Raw genomic sequence first — 24,865 nt, forward strand, 5'->3', positions numbered from 1 at the left:
CCGAAGTGGGGCTCCATCTCGGACCCTGAGATCACGACCTGAGCTGAAATCAAGAGTCGGACGTTTAACTGACTGAGCCACCCAGGCGCCCCTCAAGTAAGCATTTAAAACAAAATAAAGGAGGAGCTATGCCGCCAACCTCCGTTGCCACCGCCGTCGCCACCCGCGTTGCAGCCGTGCCGCCCTACACCGTTGTCTACTTTCCGGTTCGAGGGCGCTGCGAAGCCATGCGCATGCTGCTGGCTGACCAGGGCCAGAGCTGGAAGGAGGAGGTGGTGACCAAGGAGAGCTGGCTGCAGGGCCCGCTCAAGGCCTCCTGTCTGTATGGGCAGCTCCCCAAGTTCCAGGACAGAGACCTCACCCTGTACCAGTCCAATGCCATCCTGCGACACCTGGGCCGCCCCCTTGGGCTGTCCGGGAAGGACCATCGGGAGGCAGCCCTACTGGATATGGTGAACGATGGTGTGGAGGACCTTCGCTGCAAATACGTCATGCTCCTCTACACTAACTACGAGGCAGGGAAGGAGGAGTACTTGAAGGCAATACCAGGGTACCTGAAGCCTTTTGAGATGCTGTTGTCCCAGAACGAGGGGGGCCAGGCCTTCATCGTGGGCAACCAGATCTCCTTCGCCGACTACAACCTGCTGGATCTGCTGCTGATTGATCAGGTCCTGGACCCCAGCTGCCTGGACTCCTTGCCCCTGCTCTCGGCCTATGTGTCGCGCCTCAGCATCTGGCCCAAGCTCAAGGCCTTCCTGGCCTCCCCCTGAGCACGTGAACTGCCCCATCAATGGCAGCCGGAAACAGTGAAAGCTTGTGGCAACCCCCGTGGGAAGCGGGGGCAAACTTCTTTCCTTTCTCCAGGACCAATAAAATTGCTAAGCGAGAAAAAAAATAAATAAAATAAAACAAAATAAAGGTATGTAGTTAAGGAGAAAGAGAAGCTAGAGGATAAAACTCAATATCCCTAAATCTTTTATTTGGGATATGAGTTCAGCTACATGTGACATGGGTGAAACAAGATGGTTTGCTTCTCTTTCATGTAAAAATCTGTGTGACTGTGTAGTGAAGTTGTCAGGGGCCCAGGCACCTGCTATGGTTCAAGTACTCCTAAAGTATCGTATGGCATAAGAAAGCTCACCACCATATCCACATTCCATCCAGTTATTTAAAAAAGTGAGAGGAGAAAAGGGAGAGCAAGCCCCTTTGCTTTTAGTGTTTGTACGCCTCTCCACTTACATTCTTTTGGCTAGAATAAAGTCCTATGACCAGATCTAGGTACAAGGGAGGCTGAGAAATGTATTGTTTAATCTGAACAGCTAGCTATATGTCCGGGTAAAAGTTCGTTAATAAGGAAGAAAGAGAGAATGAATACTGGGAAACAGTTTCAGGACTGCCACACTAAAGTGCTACGTAAATATTTTATTCTTCCTGTGTTTGTGTGTGATATTGAAGTTTTATGAATGTGCATATCATTTGCAATTTCATTTTTACTTACAGAGAGTGAGAAAAATGGAATTTCCCATACTATTTCTGTATCTTCCTGTTACAAACATACAAAATCTAGTTAGGGTTTAAAGAGTGATAGGATCACTATGAGAATCTAAGTCTTCTCACTCAATACACTGAGGTCTCATTTTCATTATGGTAGGCTTATCATGTGTCCCATGTAATTCACAAGGCTGCTCTGAAGCTAAAAAGAGATCATGTATATGGAATCACATGGGATTCTTAGAAATTAGAACATGTACATGACATAGTGTCAATTTTATGTGCATTTATGTAATTTTAGTTTCTTTTTTTAGACACTATTCGAAGCTCTGACTGTGGCCTTTGTTGGTAAGTCATAATTGTGCTTCTATATGTTAAAGTCACGTGTTAATGTAGATAAATCTTTTGAGTTAAAAGGTGTTTGGAACTAAAGCTTAACATCATGGGATGTCATATTTCAAATATATAGTATAGGATGAAGAATTTGTAAAATATAAGCCAAATTAAATGTTTATACTTTATATAGTTCAACTAAGCTTAGAGGAAGTGGAAAAGAGTTAGGAAAACAATGGGAATGAGAATAATATTCATATATGTTTATCCATTTATAAAAACAAGACAACTGTAGCTAATCTTTTCCCCCCTAATTTAGAGAGATCTTAGAGGAACTGATAAAATATATTTTGAGCAATGTATTATCATTATCACATGAGCCAAGCCTCTCAAATTGCTGCACTGAGCTGTGCTTTATTATTATAACCCCATATTTCATCAAATGGCCCCACAAGAAACTTGGTAATTTCTGCTTTATCTTAGATGTTAACTATGTCTTTGAAAGGAAGTGTCTGTTATAATTATTTGATGCATGTAATGCCTCAAGTAAAAAATTTCATGATTTATTGACAATAAAAATTCAGATTGTCTCAAAATGATTTACCTGGGGTACAAAAAAGGCTAGGATGAACTATTACTGTCAACCGTAAATTGTTAATTATTATGTTTAATATATTTGTCTTTTGTCATTACTGCTTTTAACCTTTCTATCCCAGTTTTATTGAATCTGTATATTGTTTGGTAATTCACTTCCTTTTGTAAAGGAATCATAATATAAGTAATAATAGCTATTAAAATAAATAAAATTGAAATTTCTCAACATAGAAAGGAAGTATTAATATTTACTTATTATTGTTACTGTCTATTAATGTTATCATCAAGTCCATCTCTGTCCTCCTTGGCTCCCACCATTTGTAACAGATGTAGGAGAGAGATCTCTTTCAGGGTTATTGGAATTGGGGGTAGAAATACATAGATGGAACATTATTTTCCTCATTAATTATAATATTCTTTCTACCTAATGTTACACTGAAATTGTTGACAAGCAAAATAATCTCATGTTTTTTCATCTCTGCATTCACTTTCCTAATCCTGTAGTGATAGAGAAATTCCGGTAATGTAGCATTTAGGAATAGAAATTAATCCTTGAAGAATTAAAAATTACTTAAATGGTTTTGGGTTCAAAATACTTAACTTCCTTTAAAGGGGTTAGATTTAGCATTTTGTTAAAATGCTAAGCAGTTGTATTACAATTACAATAGACACAGTCAATCTAGATGTTCATTCTAAAAGTTCAGAAGGGAATTTGGTATGTATTCAGAAAACCCCCAATTATGTATTCATTGTATGCATTTTTGGGTGTAAAGCAATTAGTGGTTGGTTCCTGTTCTCTGCAGGGTTGGTGAATGGCAGACAACCCCAGACGGTCCCAATATTTTTCTTGCCTAGTTTCTTTGATTGGACTGGTGAACTGGGTATGCAATTAACCAGGTGATTGCTAAAATTGCTGCTACTGCCCAGAAATTCCCAGCCAGCCACAGGACCCAGAGTCATCCCTATTGATATTTAAGTCATAAAGAACCATCACCACCGATGGTGATAGAACTAAGCTGGGACAGAGATAGGTGAGAGTCATTCTACCATATCCCTCAAACTCCAAACCCACTAGCTCTCCAGTCATTTCTTTAGCTTCATAATGATGTGACCACCTTATTTTTTATGAATGACTGTTTATTGCAGTATGGGTATGGTTTTACTGTACCAGTATTAAAGGCTAAATAAAGAATCTTCATAATTATTTTTATTGGCAAGTAGTACAGGGGAAAAATAGCATTTCTGTTAAATGCCAGGAAAAAAAAGCTGTTTTATATAGAGTATGTTTAAATGCATTTTAATCAGTGTTTTTTAATTTTACAGTTACTTTCTATGATGTGTATATTATTCTCCAAGCATTTATACTGACTACTGCTGTATTTCTTGGTTTGACTGTATATACTCTACAGTCTAAGAGAGATTTCAGTAAATTTGGAGCAGGGTAAGTTATATATTCATGGTTATGATAGATAAATATCTTTAACATTATAGGTCATCTTAAGAGAAGTGCTATACCTTTAACTTTGGATATTGTCTTTTAAAATGGAGGGTGATGAGGGGCACCTGAGTGGCTTAGTCGGTTAAGCGCCCAACTTGTGATTTTGGCTCAGGTCATGATCTCATGGGTCATGAGATGGATCCCCGAGTAGGGCTCTGTGCTCAGTGGGGAGTCCGCTTGGGATTCTCTCTCTCCCTCTGCCCCTCCCCCCCTTGCGTGCTCTCTTTCACTCTTGTGTGCACTCTTTCAAATAAATAAGTAAATCTTTTAAAAAAATAAATAAAAATAAAATGGAGGTTGATGAGAGGACATTTCTCTGAGTACTAACTAAAGCCAGGCTCTACACTTCCAGAGCATACAAGGAGATGGAAAGTATCTTTGAGTCATTTGCTTCTGCTCTATATTGAAAGCAAAGGGAATGCCAGCTCCGCAACCCCCCCCCCCCCCCCAGTTTTCTAGAGAGGCTAGGCTTGTATGCTCTATGAATGCTATAGAACTTACCTACATTATTTAGGTCTTTGTCTTAACATAAATGTTACCAAGACCATCCACTTCTTTGTGGCAAAAACAAGGTAAATGACCCAGGTGTTGGTGATATCTGCATAAACTTTAAAAACTTTTTGACCTATCTTGATTAACCTGTATCCTTCTTCAAACTAATAAATATATGGAATGATACTTTTTATATTAGGATAATGGTACAGTGTTTCCCTCACCTGGTAAGAATGTGTATCTCGTCTAAGCTCACAATGGCTTCCTGTTGACATATCATCAACATCTTCTGTTCTTTTTCCTGTTACAACACTAAAAATTTACAAAACCTCTTGCAAAACATTCTTTCATCCCCTTCCCCACCCCACAATCCAAATTACCAGAAATCTCTATTGGGATAAAATATAACTGGTCAGCCAACACTGACAGTGGTGCAAGATGCTTAACTGGTTGCATTAGAATGGAGTGTGATTTTGAGAGAGAGGCAACTTTTTTTTTTTTTGCTTCCTACTTTTTGTGTTTTGGAGGCGATACACATTCATGTGGTATATATGATGAAAGATTTGCTGTTTTCTTCTATCCCGGTCTCCAACTGCACCCCTCCTTCCTATCCATTCTAGTATAGTCTCTAGAAATCCCATTCTGGTAAACGATCTTACCTATATTTCCGCCTCTTCCTAATATATTTTTTCTTCTTCTTTCAGCTGAAACTTGATTCCTCCTTGAGAACACTGTTCTCCACCTGCTCATTCTCCCATACCCCATATAGTTTCGGGTGGGGGATTGGTATTGAAACTGCTGGATTAGTATTGAAAACCCCTGGTGCTACTTTCATTATTTCCTAAGAGTGCTGGAAATTCATTGCTGTAAGGTTTATGTTGTAACATTTGAGTATCTGGGTATACATTTCCCAGTCTTCCTCATTACTGCCACTGATTCCCTTTGTTCAAGCTTCCCTCAATTTTTTTTTTTTTTTTTTTTTGAATTTTAAGTAACCTCTGCACCCAGTGTGGGGCTCAAACTCACAACCCAAGATCAAGAGTTGCATGCTCTACTGACTGAGCTAGCTGGGTGCCCCCAACCTTCCTCATTCTATAAAGACTTTAGCATCGAACCACATGTTAGGCCCATCTATCACCTTAGCTTCTCAATGTGTCTGGACCTCTTCTTCAGCAACTTTTCATTTCCCTGCCATGGCTACACTGTGGACCTTGTTGCCACTAGAGATTGTTCCACTGAAGAAATCTTAAATGCCAATGTCCGACTTTTCTTTTTTTTTTTTTTAATTTTATTTATATATTTGACAGAGAGAGAGACACAGCCAGAGAGGGAACACAAGCAGGGGGAGTAGGAGAGGGAGAAGCAGGCTTCCTGCTGAGCAGGGAGCCCGATGTGGGGCTCAATCCCAGGACCCTGGGACCATGACCTGAGTGGAAGGCAGACGCTTAACGACTGAGCCACCCAGGCGCCCCCTGACTTTCTTAAGCCTTCTACTCGCTCTCTCATTTCTTTGCACCCACAACACCAATCTGTTATGCTGGTTCTTTAACAACTCCTGTTGCTGTGATAAACTTCCTCATCTCAGACTTAGGGGTCTCATGTCTTCATGTCTCCATGAAACTATGCCAGGCTAACTTACTAGCCTGTGAGTAGGGTAAAACCTCAGTTGAGTTACAGTTCTTAATACCACCTTCCCACACTCCTTGGTGCAAAAGCTTTGGAGTTTTCCTAAGGTTTAAGTATGAAAAAGTCCTGAGTCCATTTTAATCCTGAAGGATCTATACTATGTGGTGGCATGATACTTCATTCTAATTTAGGTATTCCAAATGTATCCAGAGAAATTTTGTGGCCATTCTAGCATGAGAACTGAGAGCTGGAATGTCACCATGCCCTCAGTTTACCACACTGGATTATAATACTATGTATACTTAATTTCTGATTTTATTTTTTTGTTGTTAAATAACATATTTTGCATGATTTCAGTCCCATAGTATTTAGTGAAATTCATTTTATGATACTTAGTAAATGTTCTTTGTGCACTAGAATGTTTGTGCATTCTATGTTAGTAGTTATCTCTGGTAATATTTTTGCCTTAAAACCTACTTTATTAATCTAGCTACCCTAGCTTTCTTTTGATTGTGTTAACATGGTATATCATTTTTCATCCTTTTATTTTTAGCTTCTTTGTGGCTTTATAGTTAAAACAGTTTTCTTATAGGAAGCATATGGTGGCTCCTGCTTTTTTTTTGAATCCAGTCTGACCATCTCTGCTTTAATTAGAGTTTTTAGATCATTGACATTTAATGTGATTATTGATCTGGTTGGGTTTAAGCCTACTATGTTGCCATTTGTTTTCTTTCTGTTTATCTCATCTGTTCTTTGTACCTCTTTTCCTCCCTTTGGATTATTTGATTTGATTTATCTCCTTTATTAGTTATTAGCTATAGCTCTTTTAAATAGGGGTTACACTAGGTTTTACAGTATACTGCCCTTCCTTCCTTCCTTCTTCTTACTCCAGATTTTTTTTAAGTTTATTTATTTATTTAAATAATCTCTACAACATGGGGCTCGAGCCTATGACCCTGAGATCAAGAGTTGCATGCTCCAAGGACTGAGCCAGTCAGGTGCCCTTACAGTATACATCTTTAAATCATCATAGTCTACCTCTAAATAATAAACCATTTCCTGTAGAGCATATTTATATCTCCTTTCCCCAGCTTTATGCTGTTGTTGCTATAAACTTTTAGTTCCACATAAGTTATATACCTCATAATATATTATTATTTTTGTTCCAAACATTGAATTATCCTTTAAATTAGAGATTTAAAAATAAACGAAGTCTTATATTCACCCGCATCTTTGTCATTTCTGTTCTCCGTTTCTTTGTGTCAATCCAAATTTCCATCTTATGTTTCCCTTCCGCCTGAGTGATTTCCTTTTAATATTATTTTATTTTTAAAAGATTTTATTTATTTAGAGAGAGAGAGAGGGAGTGGAGCGCACGTGCACACAAGCGGGGGTGGAGGGGCAGAGGAAGAGGGAGGGAGTGAATCTGCTTAGTGAGGACCCTGACAAGAAGCTCAATCTCGTGACCCTGAGATGAAAACCAAAGTCAGCCAAAACCAAGAGTCAGACGCTTACCAACTGAGCCACCCAGGTGTCCCCTTTTAATATTTCTTATAGTGCTGGTGTCTTATTCTCAGCTTTTGCATGTCTGAAAAAAATCTTTATTTCACCTTTGTTTTTGAATGTTATTTTTGCTGAGTGTAGGATTCTAGATTTTTTTTTTCTTTTTCTGTTTTCAGTATTTTAGTATTCTGGTTTATGTATTTTTGACAAGAAGTCTTTTGTCTTTATCTTTGTTCTCTGTACATAATGTCTTTTATCCTCCAGCTACTTTTCATATTTTCTCAGTAATTGTCAGTAATTGATTAACATTTTTAGTAATTTGATTGTGATATTCGTTGGTGGTTTTTTCATATTTCTTCTGCTCCTTGGATTTATCAGTTTGAAAAAGTTTTCATCACATTTGGAACATTTTCAGGAATTGTTTCTTCAAACATTTTTATGTATCCCCTTTCTCTTCTCTTTTGAGACTTCAACATACATGTTAGGCTTCTTGATGTCCTACCTTTCATGGATGCTCAGTTTATTTTTTTCCCTCCAGTTTTCTCTCAGTGATTCATTTTGGTTAGTTTCTGTTGCTATTTTCAGTTTGATAATCTTTTCTTCTTCAGTGTTATAATCTGCTGTTAATTTCAACCAGAGTATTTTTCATTTGACATAATATATTTTTCATTTGTGGAAAATTAGTTTAATTTGTGTCTTTTAAAAATATATGTCTTCCATTTCTCTCTTCGTAGTGATGCTTTCCTCTCTACCTTCTTGAACATACGGAATATATTTTTTTAATGTCATTGTTTACTAATTCTATCATTGTGTCACTTCTGAATTTGTTTCTATTGATTAATTTTTCTCCTTGTAATAGGTCTTATTTCCTGGTTCTTTTGCATGCCTTTATAATTTTTTATTCGATGCTGGTCATTGTAAATTTTAAATTGTTGGGTGGTGAATTTTTTTTGTTTTCCTTTAAATATTTTGGTTTTATTCTTCTAGTAAGCTGTTAAGTTCCTTGGAAACTGTCTGAACCTTTTTTTTTTTTTTTAAGATTTTATTTATTTATTCATGAGAGACAGAGAGAGAGAGGCAGAGGGAGAAGCAGGCTTCCTGATGAGCAGGGAGCCTGATGCGGGGCTTGATCCCAGGACTCTGGGATCATGACCTGAGCCGAAGGCAGACGCTTAACCATCTGAGCCACCCAGGCGCTCAAAACTGTCTGAACTTTTTGACGCTTGCTTTTAAGCCCTTGTTAGGTGGGTCCAGAACAGCATTTAGGTTAGGGCTAATTTGGCCATACTATTGAGATAGTACCTTTCTAAGAATTATTCAAAGCCCCATGTCTTAGGAGGTCTTTCCACTTTGGCTGGGGTGAATGTGAACTATTCCTGGCCCTGTGTGGGCTTTGAGGATTGTTCTGCCTGCTTCTCCATGGTGTTTCTTCCCCCGGCCTTTGTCACTTCTTCATATGTATGCATTGATCTGTGCTCAGCTAGAGACTGGAAGGGAATTCTCCGCATATCACCAGAGCTAGCTAGCTCTCTTTATAGATCCCTCCTTTCTGGAACTTTCCTCCACAAATCCTAGCCACCATGGCCCCTCTGACCTCTGAATTCTTACCACTTCAACTCAGGGAGGCCAGGGGGCTTCATATGGGTTCTTGTTGCCACGCTTTGGTCTGGAAACACTTTCGAGCTGGGTCAGTTACAGAGCTTACCTCCTTCGCTTCCCTTATCTCAGGAGTTACTGTGCTGTGCTGCTTGCTCTTCAGTCATATGTTTTGCGTGGTTTTTATTTAAGGAGAGAGGGTAAATTTGACCCCAGTACTTCCTTGTGGCCTGAAGCAACAGATGTGTGTTCAGGCTTGTAAGTCTCATATTTGATAACAAAGGACTGACTGCTTAGATGTCCTTTGTCATATATTTATACTTTATGTTATAATACATAACTATACATTATATATAATATGTATGAATGGTAACTCATGAAATTATAGCAGTGGCAAATTTATTATTTACATATATTAATTTCTATAATACATTAGAATAAAATAGGGAGTACATTGGGAGCTTTAATAGATATGCATGTTCACAGACTAATTTGATATTGTTATTTGGTTTAAAACTGCAGTTATGTTTCATTTGTTCATGTATATATTTTCTAAAAGTCTTATAGGTCTCTGTCTTAAAATGCTTCTAGTGATATTTCTGCTTATATCAATATTTTCTTTGTGTTCTGGTTGAAAATTTTAAAGATTGTACTTCCAATTAGTTTTGTTCACTATAAAAACAAATGTTGAGTAGATGGCTGTTTTTTCCATTTCTGAGTATTCTACAGTATTTATTGTATGTTTATGAACTCTTATATTTTACTTATTCTTTGGCAATTATCAGGATGGATTTATTTCTTCAGAAAATGTTGCATCAGCTTACGTAGTTGGTAAAGGAACACTATTCTAAATTACTAATATTTTGTTTTTATAGGCTGTTTGCTGTTTTGTGGATTTTGTGCTTGTCAGGAATCCTGAAGGTAAGTTGTTTTTAAAATAGTAACTTGAAATATAATTCTGGCCATGTCAGTATAAATAATCTCAAAAAGCTGTTAGAGGTACTCTTATGATAGGACACTTAGTTATAATTATCTGGAACATTTGTATATAGAATGATTAAAAAATTATCTTAAAAAAAATCAAGGTCTTATGTTAATATTATCGATTAAAAGGAAGATGAACATATGACTTAAATTACAGAGAAAGAGGCCCTCACTTGGAACTGCTAACCTCCCAGTGGCACATATAATTCTGAAAAAGAAATATTTTTTTAAAATAATTTATATTTGGAATGTTACTGTTCGAAGTTGTGGGTAATTTAATAGAAAGGAGGATATCCATTGATTCATCCATTCATCCTTTCATCCAACAAAAATGAGGATGGACCTGCCTTGCCTTTTTCTAATTTTAACATTTGCATTCCAAGTTGTAAAGCATTAAATATGTATATAGCATATATAACTCAAGAGCAAGTAACTTAAGTATGCTTAATACAGTTCTTAAATATAAACTGATTAATTTCTTGCCTATAGTTATTTTTCTATAGTCAAACAATGGAGTTGATCTTGGCTGCTGTGGGAGCCCTGCTTTTCTGTGGATTCATCATCTATGACACACACTCATTGATGCATAAGCTGTCACCTGAAGAGTATGTATTAGCTGCCATCAGCCTCTACTTGGATGTCATCAACCTATTCCTGCACCTGTTGCGCTTTTTGGAAGCAGTTAATAAAAAGTGATTGAAAGCAGTATATGGAAACTGATTGATTAAGTAATAAAGTTTGAGATATAATTATTAAATACTTTTGTGACTTTCTTCGTATGGTATGTACTTCTGAGCTATTATATAGTATACTAGTAATATCTGTATTACTATTGTATAAAAGTGATTATAATAATAATTCTGATTATATGTAATATATATTATATTAAATATGTGATATAATTAACTAGATTATATACTAATAATATAAATCTTACTATTCTTTATGGTATCTCATTTCTAAATCCTTGATTTAAAATCTCAGGAGATATCAAAATTCTGTTTTTCAGTTTTTTCAATCCTAAATTTGCCATGTGTAGATTGTTCATCTGCAGTTCAAAAATAATTTCATGAGTAGATTAGACGGTCAGTTTAATCTGTGACTAGTGATTTTATCTAAATTTTTCCTTTAAAGTACTTGTGTCCTTATCATTATAAAGTATAAATTTCCTTCTACTAGAAGATTTTGATCTTATTTATTATTTAGAAAGGAAAAAGTGTAAAAGGTAAATTCCATCGAATTATTCAGCATTATAATAAAATGTTAATGACATTTCATTATACAATGATGAATTAAAAATGAGATGTCTTCTTGAAAGTCAGGTATTTTGACATAAAACATGACATTATTAGTTTTTTTTAAGTACAGGTTCCATATAAAAATTATAGCAGTGGCCAAGCAAACTTTTGCAAATGCCTTCACTGTATTAGTTTGCTAGGGTGCCATAACAAAGTACCACAGACTGGGTGGCTTAAACAGAAATTTATTTCCTCACAGTTCTGGAGGCTAGAAGTCTGAGATCATAGTATGGTTTCTTCTGAGATCGCTCTCTTGGCTGGTAGATGGTCATCTTCTCCCTGTTTTTACATGGTTTTCTCTCTGTACTTGTCCCGTGTCCAAATTTCCTCTTCTTACAAGGACACAAGTCATATTGGATTAGGGCCTACCCTAATGACCTCATTTTACCCTAATTACCTCTGTAAACACCCTGTCTCCAAATATGGTCACATTCTGAGATACTAGGGCTTAGGACCTTGTAATAGTCTGAATGTTTGTTGTCTCCCATCCCCATTCCCAATTCACATGTTGAAACTTAATGACCAGTGTGCTAGTATGAGGAGGTGGGGCTTCTGGGTCATGCTTAGGTCATGAGGATGGAGCTTTCATGAATGGGATTAGTGCTCTTACAAAAGTGACCCCACAGAGATCCCTCACCCTTTCTGTCACGTGAGGTAACAGTAAAAAGATACAATCTTCAAACGAGGAAAAGGGCCTTTAGACACTGAATCTGCCAGCACCTTGATCTTGGACTTCCTAACCTCCAGAACTGAGAAATAAATTTCTGTTGTTTATAACTACCCAGGCTCTAGTATTTTGTTATGGCAGCCCAAATAGACTAAGACAGACTTCATCATATGAATCTCGGGGGGCACAACTTGGCCCATAACACCCACTAAGCATCATTCCCTAGCTATTAAGTTGAAATAAATTAATAATATAGATTTAGCCTTTGGTGAGTTTTAGATGTAAAATTGACTCCATCCTTATCAATTAATTGTTGAATACTTAGTTGCATGATGCTCAACTCAAGTTTAACATAGTATAGTGGGTGAGAGCATTTAAATTGGAATCCTTGCTGTGCAACCAACTGATGATGTGACTTTTGGCAAGTTATTTATCCTTTCTTAGGTCTTTTGCCTCATCTTTATAATAGGAATCGTAATACCTACCTTATTGGATTATTATAAGGATTAAATGAGATGGATATGTCATTTAAACTAAGTGCTTAATGTCAGCTACTATTAATTCTTGTTGGCAGTCCAAAGGCAGAAGGCGCTGAATTGTGACTAAAGATAATAAGCAAAAACAGATGTGACATTAAAAAAATGTAGAACAGTGCCATTCTTTTCAGTAAATTAGTTTTTGGTTTGGAAAATAGTTTTTTAATAAAAGTAATGTAGACATGTAATTCATTTATCCTTTTTAAAGGACTTAAATAAAATTTTAAAAATTGTTTTAATTTCTGATATGACAAGTGTTGTAATTTCTAAGATTGTAAAGAGATCACAAGACCAAGAAGTTTGAAAACCACTGATGCAGACTATTATATTTTATCAATGAACCATAATTATTCATACCTTTTCCTGTTGAAGAATTTTATATGGTTCCTTCTTTTTTACTGGCAAAATCAGTGCTGCTCTGTTTGTCCCTGTATGTGTCCTAGTGTGCAGAGATAGGAGTTTGCCTAGATAGGGGAATATACCTAGAAGCAGAATTGCTGGATAAAAGGGTACATACAACTTCAGTTTCTTATAACAAGTAAAGGTGAAAATATGCGGACTCCAGAAATATATTAAGAAGTAGAATTAGCAGGACTCAGAGTGATCGGCAACTCCATATGCAAGGTACAAAGTATAGCCAGAGGTAAGAGGAAAACAGAAAGAGCAGTATCTGAGAATTGTTTTTACGGAATGTAATTTTGGGAAAGAAGCAGTGGGCTCTGTCTGCCTGCGTACATTTTTTTTTTCTGCAGGCCTCCTCACACCAGGGCTTTGATCCACTTGATGCACTTTGGGGAATTAGTGGTGGCAGCAGCCAGCTGTGGGCCTTGGAAATAGCTGGGAATTTTGCTTGTTCATCTTTGTAGAGCTTTGCCTTGAAGTCCTCACCACCTAGAGCCTGGACAACATGGGGTCACCGTCTGAATCCCAGAAGCCTTTGTAGTTCTCGGTGATTATTCAGGTTGGGCGTTCCATGGGAGAGCCCTGACTGCAGAGGCCCTACTGGCTGGTGCTTGTTGTGAAGCATGCCTTTAAGGTGGGGAACCAGTGCACTTCTAGTCAGGTATTCAGTGCTACCCACTGTGCCTCCTGTCCCAGGGGCTTCTTCCAGTTCGGTGAGGGAGCTGAAGCAATGTTCTGTGTGACTTTTAAGCCTGGTCCCTCCATCAGGGGCTAAAGTTTCCTGAAGCCAGTAATTTAGTTTCAGTCATCTTTGTATACCCAACCTAGAGCCTATCACAGAGTGCAAGAAAGACCAAGAAAGAATTCTTGAGACCTCTTTGGTGCAAAATGGTGGTTTTATTGAAGGATGGGGACAGGACCTGTGGGCAGAAAGAGCTGCTGCACCTGGGTCTTGAGGAGTGGTGATTATATACTCTGGAGTTGTGGTTAGTAAGGAAAAGGGAGGTTTCTTTTTTTTTTTTTTTTAAAGGGAGGTTTCAAAAGAACTTTGATATGCTAAAGAGGATGGACCTCCAAGATACCTATAAGATACCAGAGGTCTTGCCATTGTCAAGTTAAGGTTCTTTTCCCCTCTAGCAAGGTATTAACATTAAGCCAGGAGATTCCTGGAAGAATATCACACATGTCCCACCCAGGAGTGGGGGGTGGGGGGAGGTTGCAGGGTGTCAGCTTATGCTTTGTCCTCAGCCTGCCTTTCGCCTCCTCATCAGTTTTGACAAATGCGTACATTCATGAGATCATCACCCCAGATAGGAAAATTTAAGGGCTTCAAGTAAAGATTTCAGTTCCGATTCTCCAGGAACACGGGATCTGGGATGATTCCGTCTTAGGAAATCCATGAGTACCGTGTGAACCGTGATGCAGGACCTGAGATGTAAAGGTCAACTCTGAGCTCACTACTTGGCAGGCAGGGTCACCTGGCCAGGATCGCTCTTGGGGTTAGAGCGTCGGAGCTAACCGGCTCACGCACAACGCCCCCCCGCTATTTTCCTCATTGTCCAAATCCCCCTTGGAAACCCATAGGGGAGGAGTCAAGCTCCAAAGTCGCACTGCCGTTAAAGGAAGTACGTCAGCGCCAGACTCCAGAAGGCCCCGCCTCTCAAGGCTTTCCGGGACATCTTCGCTCCCGGCGTGCAGTGCGCCCGCCCGGGACTCCCAGGAGTTTGTGGGAGGGGCTGCCCGGAAGGCGGAAGTGCGGAGGCTTCCGGTCAGCGTGGTTCTGAGTGCGGCGTCTGGGTTTCCCGGTGAGTTCGCTGATTCCCGGTCTAGTGGGGAATGGAACTTGGCGCTCGATCCCGCCGTCCGTAGAGAATCTTGTCTCAAGCCTGGTCGCTCTCTGGGTAAGATTGAGCCCGGCGGAGACGCACACCTGCTTCAGGGACGAGGGTCTCCCGCGGTCTTGGTGGTGGCCCCCGGGCTTCCCTGTGCTCTGTGCGTGGTGGAGCCCTCCTTCTTCGGTAGTGTCGCTCAGGTTAACCTGGGCCCTCAAGATTGTTGTTTACCTCAGCCCTTCTATCCTTGCCCCTCGAAGTTTTGGGTTGTTGTAGACAGGGGAACAGAGTGAGTTGTGATGGGCGTCCAAAAACTGTAACTCCACTAGTTATCCGTTCAACAAAAGCACACTGCATTGGGGCATCCCACGGTGAACAAGGTGTATTTAGTTAGTCCCTGCCTTCGTGGAGCCCACAGTCCACCGGGGATGACAGAAAATAAAGTAAGTAACTTCAGATTCCTATTTAAAAGGAAAGAAAAGGATGATATGGTGGAGAATAAAGGAGGGGAGTCTATAGGGGTGGGGGTCAGAGAAGCCCTCTCTGAGGTGCTTAAGCGAAGGAGCAAGCGTTAGGAAGACCATTCCCAGGCATAGGAGCAGCAAATTGGAAAGGTGCTAAAGTGGCCGTAGTTTGGACTTTAAAATTTTTCTTTCTTTTTTTCCAAAATCATGTCTTAATGTTTTATTTAACTGCTTGATTGTGTATAATAAATTGCACATGTTTAAAGTGTGTAATGTAATTTTTGATATTTGTATACAAACATCCATCAGCATAATCAAGATAGTGTCATAAATCACTCCCAAAAGCCTTCCTCCCAACCCTTTATAATACCTGCAATTCCTTCCCATTCCTTCTCACATCCCGTAATGTCCCTAGGTTGTCACTGATTGAACTTTTTTCAGATGTAATTGGTACTGGGGATGGGATGGAGCTTGGAGCATGAGGTGTGACAGTTGAAGGAGGCAGGGCTAGGTCACAAATAATCTTGTAGATCATGAATATGAGGTGGGATATCATTAAAGAATTCCATGAAAGGATGAAAAGTTCTAAGTTTTTAAAAGCTTACACTACGGGCACCTGGGTGGCTCAGTTGGTTAAGCATCCAACTCTTGATTTCAGCTCAGGTCATGATCTCAGGGTTGTGAGCATGGAGTCTGTTAAGATTCTCTCTCTCTCTCCCTCTCCCCCCATCCCCTGCTGGCACTCTCAGTCTCTCCCTTAAAAAAAAAAAAATTAAAAGCTCATACTAACTGCCATATGGAGTATTCAGGGCTGAGGCTAAGGGCTGAAGAACAGCAGGAGTGGAAATAGGTAAGTTTAAAATAGCTACATTGAGTTAAGGGGAGGATAATGAGGAAGACAGGTGGCATGTCCTATAGGCTTCGAGGAAATCAAGTGTAAAAACATTTGGGGGGCATGGGTGGCTCGCTCATTTAAGTCAGACTCTTGATCTTAGCTCAGGTCTTGATCTCAGGGTCCTGAGTTCAAGCCCACGTGGAGCCTACTTAAAAAATACAAAGAGAACCCCATGAAAAAACAAAAGCAACCATTTTGTAATTTGAAGTTGTTGCATAAATATGAAGTGGTAATGCTCTTTGCATTTGGGGGGAAATTAAATTTCTGCATCTTGTGTGGAAACTCCAGGAGCTTTCAGAATTGGCCTGACTTATTGTTTGCCAGCGACCATAGGGAGTTTGATTGGGTGCCCTTGTTATTTAATGGCTGTATATGCCATGTTGACCCTCACATAATTTGTCCATTATGCCATCATAAATCATGAACAGAGTGAAGAGTTTTACTTTCCGTTTGTTCATGTTTTGTAGAGATACCTTTGACCTGGTTTTCCAAGGATTTGCCCTTTTTTTTTAATAGTAAATTTTTGCTTTTGTATATGTATTTCTGTTAGCTTTTCAGGTAAAATATGGCTAAAAGCTTACGGAGTAAGTGGAAAAGGAAGATGCGTGCAGAAAAGAGAAAAAAGAATGCCCCGAAGGAACTCAGCAGACTTAAAAGTATTCTTAAAGTAGATAGTGATGTTTTAATGAAAGATGTTCAAGAGATAGCAACCGTGGTGGTACCCAGACATTGTCAAGAGAAAACTCAATGTGTGGTACAAGATGAAAAAGGTGAGTTTATGTGCTTCATTTTAAAAATAATAATTCTATCAGTTTCCTTTTGTGACTCTTTTTTTCCCTCTTTGACTGTCCTCCGATCTTTCCTGCACGTGATTCTATGCTAAGCTATTTTAAAGCCAGTTCACGTGAGTAGGCATGTTTTGGATTATTCAGGGTGTGCCTTTGGTGCTTATACAAGAGCCTGAGTGTCTCAGAAGTGCATAGTACAACAGCAGTAGACAAACGTAGATGCAGCCTCATTGGAAGGATACTCTATTCAGTCAGGGACTAGGCAAGATAGGAGATCTTTCTTCATTTTATCCTTTGCAACATCTAGTTCCCATTCAGAAAATCCTTATATGCCATTACATTATTTTCCTGAAAATTCAGAGTTTCCCTGTGTTCAATTTTGACAGATTCTAGATACCTCTGTCTTAATCATAGTCTGCAGTTGGAGGCTGTGTGTAGTACTAGTTTCAGCACGGGAAGAGGCTCCTTGGGTTTCACATCCTATAACCGTTTGGCAGCAAACTGAAATAAGTGCGCATAATAATCAGGCTCTTAAAATAGAAGTATATTTATGTGGGGTCCAAGGAAGAGAGCAGCGACCCTCAGCCTTCCAATCGGAGAAGTTTTCCCTCTTGGCTGATACTCTCTCAAAGGCCAGTTTCTCCATTTGTGTTCTGAATTCTCTCCATTCTCAAGGGCTGTGCTCATGCATCCTGCTTATCAATCTCTTTTCACACTGGGTCATTCAAATGGCATGGATGTGTTCCGGAATGTCCCTTCTCAAAAAAAGAAAGAAAAATCCTTCCCTTGATCTCACATTTCTCAGTCTGTTGCTTTATTTCAGCTCTCCTTGAAACTTCTTAACACTTGTGTCTCTGTTTCCTCATATGTACACTGCCTCTGCCCATTTGCTCTTTTTTTTTGGTCATTGAGGTAAAAGTCACAACCTAAAATTAATCATTTTAATGTATACAGTTAGTAGTATTTAGTACATTGATGATGTTGTCCGACTATCACCTGTTTCCAAAACATTTTCATCACCTTAAAAGGAAACTGTACACATAAAACAGTCTCTCTCTTCCTTCCTTCCCACAGTCTCTGGCAACCAACCACTAATGTGTTTTCTGTATCTATGGATTTACCTATTCTGGATATTTCATATAAATGAAATCATAACATGTGGCCTTTTGTGTCTGACTTCTTTCATCTACCGTAATGTTTTTGAGGTCCATCCATGTTGGAGCATGTATCAGTACTTCCTTCTTAGGGCTGAGTAATACTCCAGTTGATGTACATACCACATTTTGTGCATCCATCCTTTGGTGGATGGCTCTTTGGGTGGCTTCCACCTTCTGGCTGTTGTCAGCAGTGCTGCTGTGGGCATTTGTGTACTTACTCTTGTTTGAACACATGTTTTCAGTTCTTTTGGGTTTGTCCCTTTGAATGCAATTGGCTAGGTCATTTGATAATTCTGTTCACTGGTTTTTATATCAGGCATGCCATTTTACATTCCCACCAGCAGTGAATGAGGGTTCTTCACATCCTCGCCATACTTGTTTGTTTGTTTGTTTCTCCTTTCTTTTTTTGGGTAATTGCCTCATCCTACAGGGTGTGAAGTAGTGCTTGTGGTTTTGATTTGCATTTCCTTAGTGACTAATGCTGTTGAACATGTTTTCGTATGCTTGTTGGCCATTTGTATATCATCTTTGCAGAAAGATCTTTTCAAGTCCTTTGCCCGTTTTTAAATTGGATTCTTTGTCTTTTTGTTGAGTTCTAGTGGGAGTTCCTTATATATTCTGGATGCTAGATGCCTATTCACTTTTGAGTCTTAGATTTATTCTCTAGTTTTCTCTCCTGCTTTCTGTTTTCTCTTGTTATACTTTCTGATTTTTATAGCTTTGTTATCTATTTGTTATATTGATTTGTTTAGTTTTGCTATGGTATTTTTAATTTCTGAAAGTTCTTTTTTTTCTTCTTTCTTTGTTATAGCCTGAGGTTCTTAATGGATATATCTTCTCTGATCTCATTAAGGGTATTAATTATAGTTTGAGAAATTTCGATCTACTCTATGCATTGTCTATTCTCTTGAGTTCTTCCCCGAGTGCCCACCTTCCATTCCATTATTTTTGTCTTTCTCTTTCATGTTGGAGGCTTTCTCCAGTATCTGGTGATCAGTGGTTGTTTATATTTAAAAGTAAAGCACTAGATGATGAATGGAAGCCTTCCAGGGAGGGGACAAGGTGTGGGGGAGGGCTTATCAGCTGTTAGACTTGCAGAATGATTGGACTGAACCTAGGTGGTTTTGTTGTGGAGGATCTATATCAGAAACTAGATCTCTTCTCTTCTGTCATCATCCTCAGAGAGGAATTCTCTCATTTCCTGCCCATGTCCATGTCTGGCTACCCTCCTTCTTGGAGTTTTTCAGGAACTCAGTAGGGATAGAACTAAGGGTGAGGGAGTCTCTCCATTTAGTAATCCACCTGTTTTCAATATGGTTGCTCATCTCTGCCCTCAGGTTTGCGTTTCCCCTTATTTCATTTTCTCAATGAGTTTCGTAAGCCACAAACCTAGTAGTTACCTTGATCTCTTTTCCCTTTATCTCCCACCTCTAAACCATTAGCACATCTTTAATACCTCCAAAATACAGCAGGAATCTGTCCATTTTCCTCCTCCTTTCATGTTTGCACTTTAAGATGACCATTATCCCTTGCCTGAACGAAGATAATAGCTTTTTTACTTCTCTCTTCAGCTCTCGCTCCCTTTCGATTCATTTTTGACATATCAACCAGTATAATATTTTTGGAATGTAAGGCAAGTGATGGCATTCCCTTGCTTAAAACATCTCATTGTCTTTCCATGTGCTCATCAGAGCCTACCAGGTCCTACTTAATCTGGTTCTGGTGCTTTTTTAAAAAAATCCACTTAACACAGGCTACAGTTTGCTTTGTTATGCTCCCTTCAATAGAACGTCGTAAGCTCCATGACAGCAAGGAGCACATTTGGACCATTGTATCCCCAGAACCTAGAACAGTACCTAACAATCATTCAACAACTAGTTATTGAATGGCTGATATATAGCAGGCACTGTTCTAGGCACTGAGGAAACATGATAAATATAGGAGAAATGGCCTCCATCCTGATGGGATTTACATATCAGAGGAGACTAAAAGTAAACCAGATAAATGAATTAATATAATGTCAGGCAGTAGAGATCATGGAAGACTCCGTATACCCTGGTAAGTTCCCAGGGAGGGACATTCCGGGAAACATTCACAGCAGATAAGGTTGGTGATAGATGTACCGCAGCATGGCTGCACTGAACTTCCTGCCAGGTCTTCTGTTGAGTGGAGCTGGATCTCTGGGTGTCACCTGGGTAAGAAAGAGTGGCAGCCCAGTGTGTATCCTTCCTTTCTTTTCTTTCTTTCCTCTCTTTCCTTTCCTTCCTTCCCTTCTTTTCTTTCATTTCGTTTTGTTTCATTTTTAAGTAAACTCTACCCCCAATGTGGGGCTCAGACTCATGACCCCAAGATGAAGAATCACATGCTCTACCGACTGAGCCAGCCAGGCGCCCCTATATCCAGGTTTTCTTTTTTTTTTTTCTTAAAGTTTTTATTTAAGTAATCTGTACACTCAACATGGGGCTTGAACTCAGGATCCTGATGAGTGGCATGCTCCTCAGACTGAGCCAGCCAAGCCCCCCCATCCATGTTTTTCTTCGTCATCTGCCCATCTCTGTCATCACAAGCTTGTTGCTTACTGCTCCACTTCTTCCAAGTACACTTCTTTGGAAGTGGCCAGCCATTCCTAGTACTTCATTTGCTTCTAAGGCCTGTCCATTAAAAGCGTCGTTGCTCTTAGTAGGCTCAGCTGTCTTATTTAGCTCAAGAAACACTTAATCTGAGAAATGTTCTTCTGACTCACAAATGCTCACAGCCATACACTTACCCTTCATGCAGTGACTCAAACCCATACATCCTAAATGTATATTTCCTGTTTAACTTTTACTATTCCAAAAATGGACACTCATGACAACATTCTTCAGAAAGTTTCTTAGTCACTAAATGACATCTCTAGTTCCTTATAAATACTTTTTATGTCTTTCATGGTTGTAGGAATACATGGGAGCATGTCTGAGTCCATTGAATGTGCTGTGAGGAGTGTTCAGTGTTAGTCAAAGAGCATTCCACAGAGGGCGCCTGGGTGGCTCAGTTGGTTAAGCTACTGCCTTCGGCTCAGGTCATGATCCTGGAGTCCCGGGATCGAGTCCCGCATCAGGCTCCCTGCTCAGCAGGGAGTCTGCTTCTCTCTCTGACCCTCCTCCCTTTCATGCTCTCTGTCTCTCATTCTCTCTCTCGCAAATAAATAAAAAATTAAAAAAAAAAAAAATTAAAAAAAAAAAAGCATTCCACAGAAAAAGGGACTTTTTTCTTTTGCAGTTTCAGACCACTTTCAGTTCTCATGTTCTTACTGCATTCACATGCTTTTTCACAAGATCGTTTCTTCATTCTGAGCATGAATAGTTTTCTGTCTTTTATTCAGATGACATGAAAATGGAGACTGAAATTAAGAGAAACAAGAAGAGTCTTCTAGACCAGCATGGACAGTACCCCGTATGGATGAACCAGAGACAGAGGAAAAGGCTGAAGGCAAAGCGAGAAAAAGGGAAGGGGAAAAGCAAAGTAAAGGCAGCAAAGGGTTTAGCCTGGTAGACTCTTAAAAACTTGAAAACTCCTACATGGGACAGGCCTTTGGTTAGAATGTGTACATGGATTTCAACTTCCACCAAACGAAAATTTGGTTTCCAGGTTTCACTTGGCCTTGTTCTTCAATTCAAACCCAACTTAACTCCTCAACTTTGTTTTGGGAGCTTGAATAAAATCTTTGATGAATGAAAGCTACACCGATACTTTAATTGGATGCTTCCCAGTGTGCAGGGATTCTCAGACATTGCAATTCTATCAAGTGTTACTGTGGTTGTAACTGTTGGGTCTTAGTAAAGATAAAAAAAAAAAGATCTACTGACAAATTTGAGGTGATTCAGGTTTAAAGAAAACTTTTATATAATTAAAATAGAATGTCAGTGGATCTTATAAGCACTACTTGTTTGGAGTTTTGATTTTAATTTAGAATAAAAGATATTTTGTCAAGATCTTGAAGAGCTTTTCTTTAATACATCCTTAAGGTTTTCTGGTAGTAGAGAAGACCACCTTCAATTAAGTTGTTAAAAAAAAACTTAAGTTTTTTTGGTAGAGTATTAACATCTACAAATTAGTATGCTCCATCTGTTTAGTAGATAGATCATCCTGGGAACTAGTTTAATGGTCTTCGGTTTTTATATTATGCAGCCTAATATAACACAGCATTCCGCAGAGTATGTTTCTCAGAAGCAGTTTTTCTGAATGCATGGTGAAAAATATATTTCATAGTCACATCAGTTTGGGAAATGCTACATACTTGAAAGATTCACAGAAAGTATTAGTATAGTATTTTAGAGATCTAACAGTAAAGAAAACTATTCAACTTTAACTCTTTCAAACTAGTGTTCTGAAGAATAGAATATACTGTCGGAAATGCTGGTAAATGAGATGATTTTCGTTAAGTCTGTCTTGCTACAGTTTACTAATTTCACTCTTGTTTAAATTTATTTTTAGTTAAGGAATTTAAACTTTGTATTCCCTCTGAAATTTCACGGTAGTCCTTGTAACCATCTTTATATGTTCACTGGAATAACATTTATTGAGTGCCTACTAAGTGCTAGGATCTTTTCCAGGTGCTCGGGACACAAAGAAGGAGACTGAGGAGGTTTTGACCTTGTGAGCATCTACTCAAAAGAGGCTGTTAGCTTCAGAGGAAAACCAAGTTAAAAGTGAAGTGGTTGGGGGTGGGAGGGATGGGGTGGCTGGGTGATAGACACTGGGGAGGGCATGCACTATGGTGAACGCTGTGAGTTGTGTAAGACTGTTGAATCACACACCTGTACCTCTGAAACAAATAATACATTATATGTTAAAAAAAGAAGAAGATAGCAGGAAGGGAAAAATGAAGGGGTGGATATCGGAGGGGGAGACGAACCCATGAGAGACAATGGACTCTGAGAAACAAACTGAGGGTTCTAGAGGGGAGGGGGGTGGGGGGATGGGTTAGCCTGGTGATGGGTATTAAAGAGGGCACGTTCTGCATGGAGCACTGGGTGTTATACGCAAACAATCATGGAACGCTACATCAAAAACTAATGATGTATGGTGATTAACATAACATAATAAAATTTAAAAAAAAAGTGAAATCTATTAGAGTAAAGTCACTTGGTCATCAAGACACAGATTTATGCCAGGCATGCGCTAGGCTGTGACACCATATAGAGAGAAATAGGAGGACGTGACCTAAGTCTTCGAGGAGATTTGAATCTATAAAATTTAATGCCAGTAAAACCTTAAAATTATTTTATATAATACTTTTCTCAATTTACTCAGTGATGAGTTCACCAAAAGGTTGGTGGATGATTTTTAAATACTTAAAATAGATTTTCTCAAAAGAAGCTAATAGAAAATGGTTGGAAAAAATAAATGTTATCCATGGCCTTTTTTGCCTTTTGGTATAGTTATGAACAAAAAATATTTTGTGAGGAAAAAGTAAATACATGCGTATCATGAAATAAAAAAGTTGCTAACATTATAGCCACTGGCAATATCAGCCTAAATATACTAGCTAAGTTATTTACTTGTTATGCCATCATAGGAATTGGCTGCATTAATGATGTTACACACTTGATGTTTACTTAAAATTTAGCAGTGTTGTCTGGTATTTTGTGGCTGCGTTTGCTTTAAGTTGAGATCAGAGGCCAGTGCCAGGGATATGTTCATGTGTTCTGTGGCTGATAACTTCTAATTTGACTCCAGTGGTAGCTTTGAGCTCTCATCCAGGGCCTCTTGATGTGAGGACGTTCACTGAAGTTTGTCTAGTGACGAAATGTGTCTATTCAGGATTTCACCTAAAATAACAAAACCACTGCTAAAAAAGTTATTTGGGAAACATGCTCAGATGTCCTATGGCCTCTCAAAAGGTGGCTCTGAAAGAGAAGTTGTCTTGCACGAGGGTGTGACTGGGGCCTCTAAAGCACCCTGAACTGTACGGCCAGCAAGATTTTTCCCACCTCCAAAGCTTGGCAGGAAATTGGGACTGACATTCCAAAATGAGTGAAGGGGTACAATCACTTCTTTGTTGCTTTATTCTTAAAAATCATACATTAAGTATACCGAAGTCCTTTCATCTTTTACATGATTACCTTAGCTTTTTAAAATTTGTCAGTTATTTGGCTCATCTGTTCCAGAGAATTGCTGTAAAACCACCAGAGGGAGCTCAAGCTAAGCACCAAATAATTTTTGGAATTAAGAGTGGGCTAACTCACAGTAGGAATTGAATACAACATTTCATTTTTGTTTTTTTAGAAATTAAATGTAAAATTAGGGGACTCAAAATGGTTTTCACTTATTTGTTATCTGTTAAATAGGCCTTGGTCTGTATTATTTAATCCTAAACTCCCCAGTCAAAGTGTTAACTCACTTAATCCTCCCAGCAATACATTCTATGTTGGGTTCAATCCATTTTGCAGGCTCAGGATTTATAGACCTTTTCTCAAATTTCAGCCTAACCCACCCTGGGGCTCCCTGGGTACTCCTGTAGAATGGGCTGACCGAATTCTAAAGGTGTGGCCTGAGTCAGTGGTGCCAGAGGCCCCAGTCACAGTTATGTGAGCTTTAGTCAAAGCTCTAGGTAGAGTTAAGTAGTGGCTTTGAGCACCTCTTTTTTTTTTTTCCCCTAGTGTCACACTGATGTAGATATGATTGTTCCTCCCCAGTTCACATGCTGCCTAGAATAAAAATGCAGTGG

The 24,865-nt window shown here is 39.0% G+C and overlaps 3 protein-coding genes across 5 annotated transcripts in view; all 3 read left to right on the plus strand.

Moving 5' to 3' along the window:
- TMBIM4 (transmembrane BAX inhibitor motif containing 4) overlaps window positions 1–12,462 on the plus strand; it is a 31,216-nt gene extending 18,754 nt beyond the window's left edge. The window contains exons 4-7 of the mRNA XM_035002206.1: window positions 1,806–1,839; window positions 3,742–3,859; window positions 10,009–10,054; window positions 10,607–12,462. Of these exons, the coding sequence (XP_034858097.1) occupies window positions 1,806–1,839; window positions 3,742–3,859; window positions 10,009–10,054; window positions 10,607–10,813 (405 nt within the window). The 3' untranslated portion in view covers window positions 10,814–12,462. The remainder of the gene's footprint in view (window positions 1–1,805; window positions 1,840–3,741; window positions 3,860–10,008; window positions 10,055–10,606) is intronic.
- On the plus strand, window positions 21–1,685 carry LOC118008609 (glutathione S-transferase P-like). The gene has a single exon (XM_035002207.1). It carries the CDS (start codon window positions 129–131, stop codon window positions 768–770), a length of 642 nt encoding a protein of 213 aa, XP_034858098.1. The 5' UTR covers window positions 21–128; the 3' UTR covers window positions 771–1,685.
- A 2,259-nt stretch (window positions 12,463–14,721) lies between the features above and the next one.
- Window positions 14,722–22,125, plus strand: LLPH (LLP homolog, long-term synaptic facilitation factor). Of its 3 annotated transcripts, none has more exons than XM_035002209.1 (3): window positions 14,722–14,825; window positions 16,762–16,981; window positions 21,518–22,125. In XM_035002209.1, exons 2-3 carry the CDS (start codon window positions 16,777–16,779, stop codon window positions 21,685–21,687), a joined length of 375 nt encoding a protein of 124 aa, XP_034858100.1. In that variant the 5' UTR covers window positions 14,722–14,825; window positions 16,762–16,776; the 3' UTR covers window positions 21,688–22,125. The 3 variants fall into 3 exon arrangements, with proteins under 3 accessions (XP_034858100.1, XP_034858101.1, XP_034858102.1); XM_035002210.1 differs by having other exon boundaries at window positions 14,813–14,921; XM_035002211.1 differs by lacking the exon at window positions 14,722–14,825 and adding an exon at window positions 16,075–16,166.
- The last annotated feature ends 2,740 nt before the right edge of the window (window positions 22,126–24,865 follow it).

This window comes from Mirounga leonina, unplaced genomic scaffold (genome assembly GCF_011800145.1).
Source record: "Mirounga leonina isolate KUSES-001 unplaced genomic scaffold, KU_Mleo_1.0 Mir_126, whole genome shotgun sequence".
Taxonomy (NCBI): domain Eukaryota; kingdom Metazoa; phylum Chordata; class Mammalia; order Carnivora; family Phocidae; genus Mirounga; species Mirounga leonina.

Bases quoted from the DNA above. Each gene is read 5' to 3' on its own strand.
- LLPH (XM_035002209.1), top strand. From the start codon at position 16,777: ATGGCTAAAAGCTTACGGAGTAAGTGGAAAAGGAAGATGCGTGCAGAA. The intron at 16,982-21,517 runs GTGAGTTTATGT...TCTTTTATTCAG, and splicing joins TGTGGTACAAGATGAAAAAG to ATGACATGAAAATGGAGACT.
- LOC118008609 (XM_035002207.1), top strand. From the start codon at position 129: ATGCCGCCAACCTCCGTTGCCACCGCCGTCGCCACCCGCGTTGCAGCC.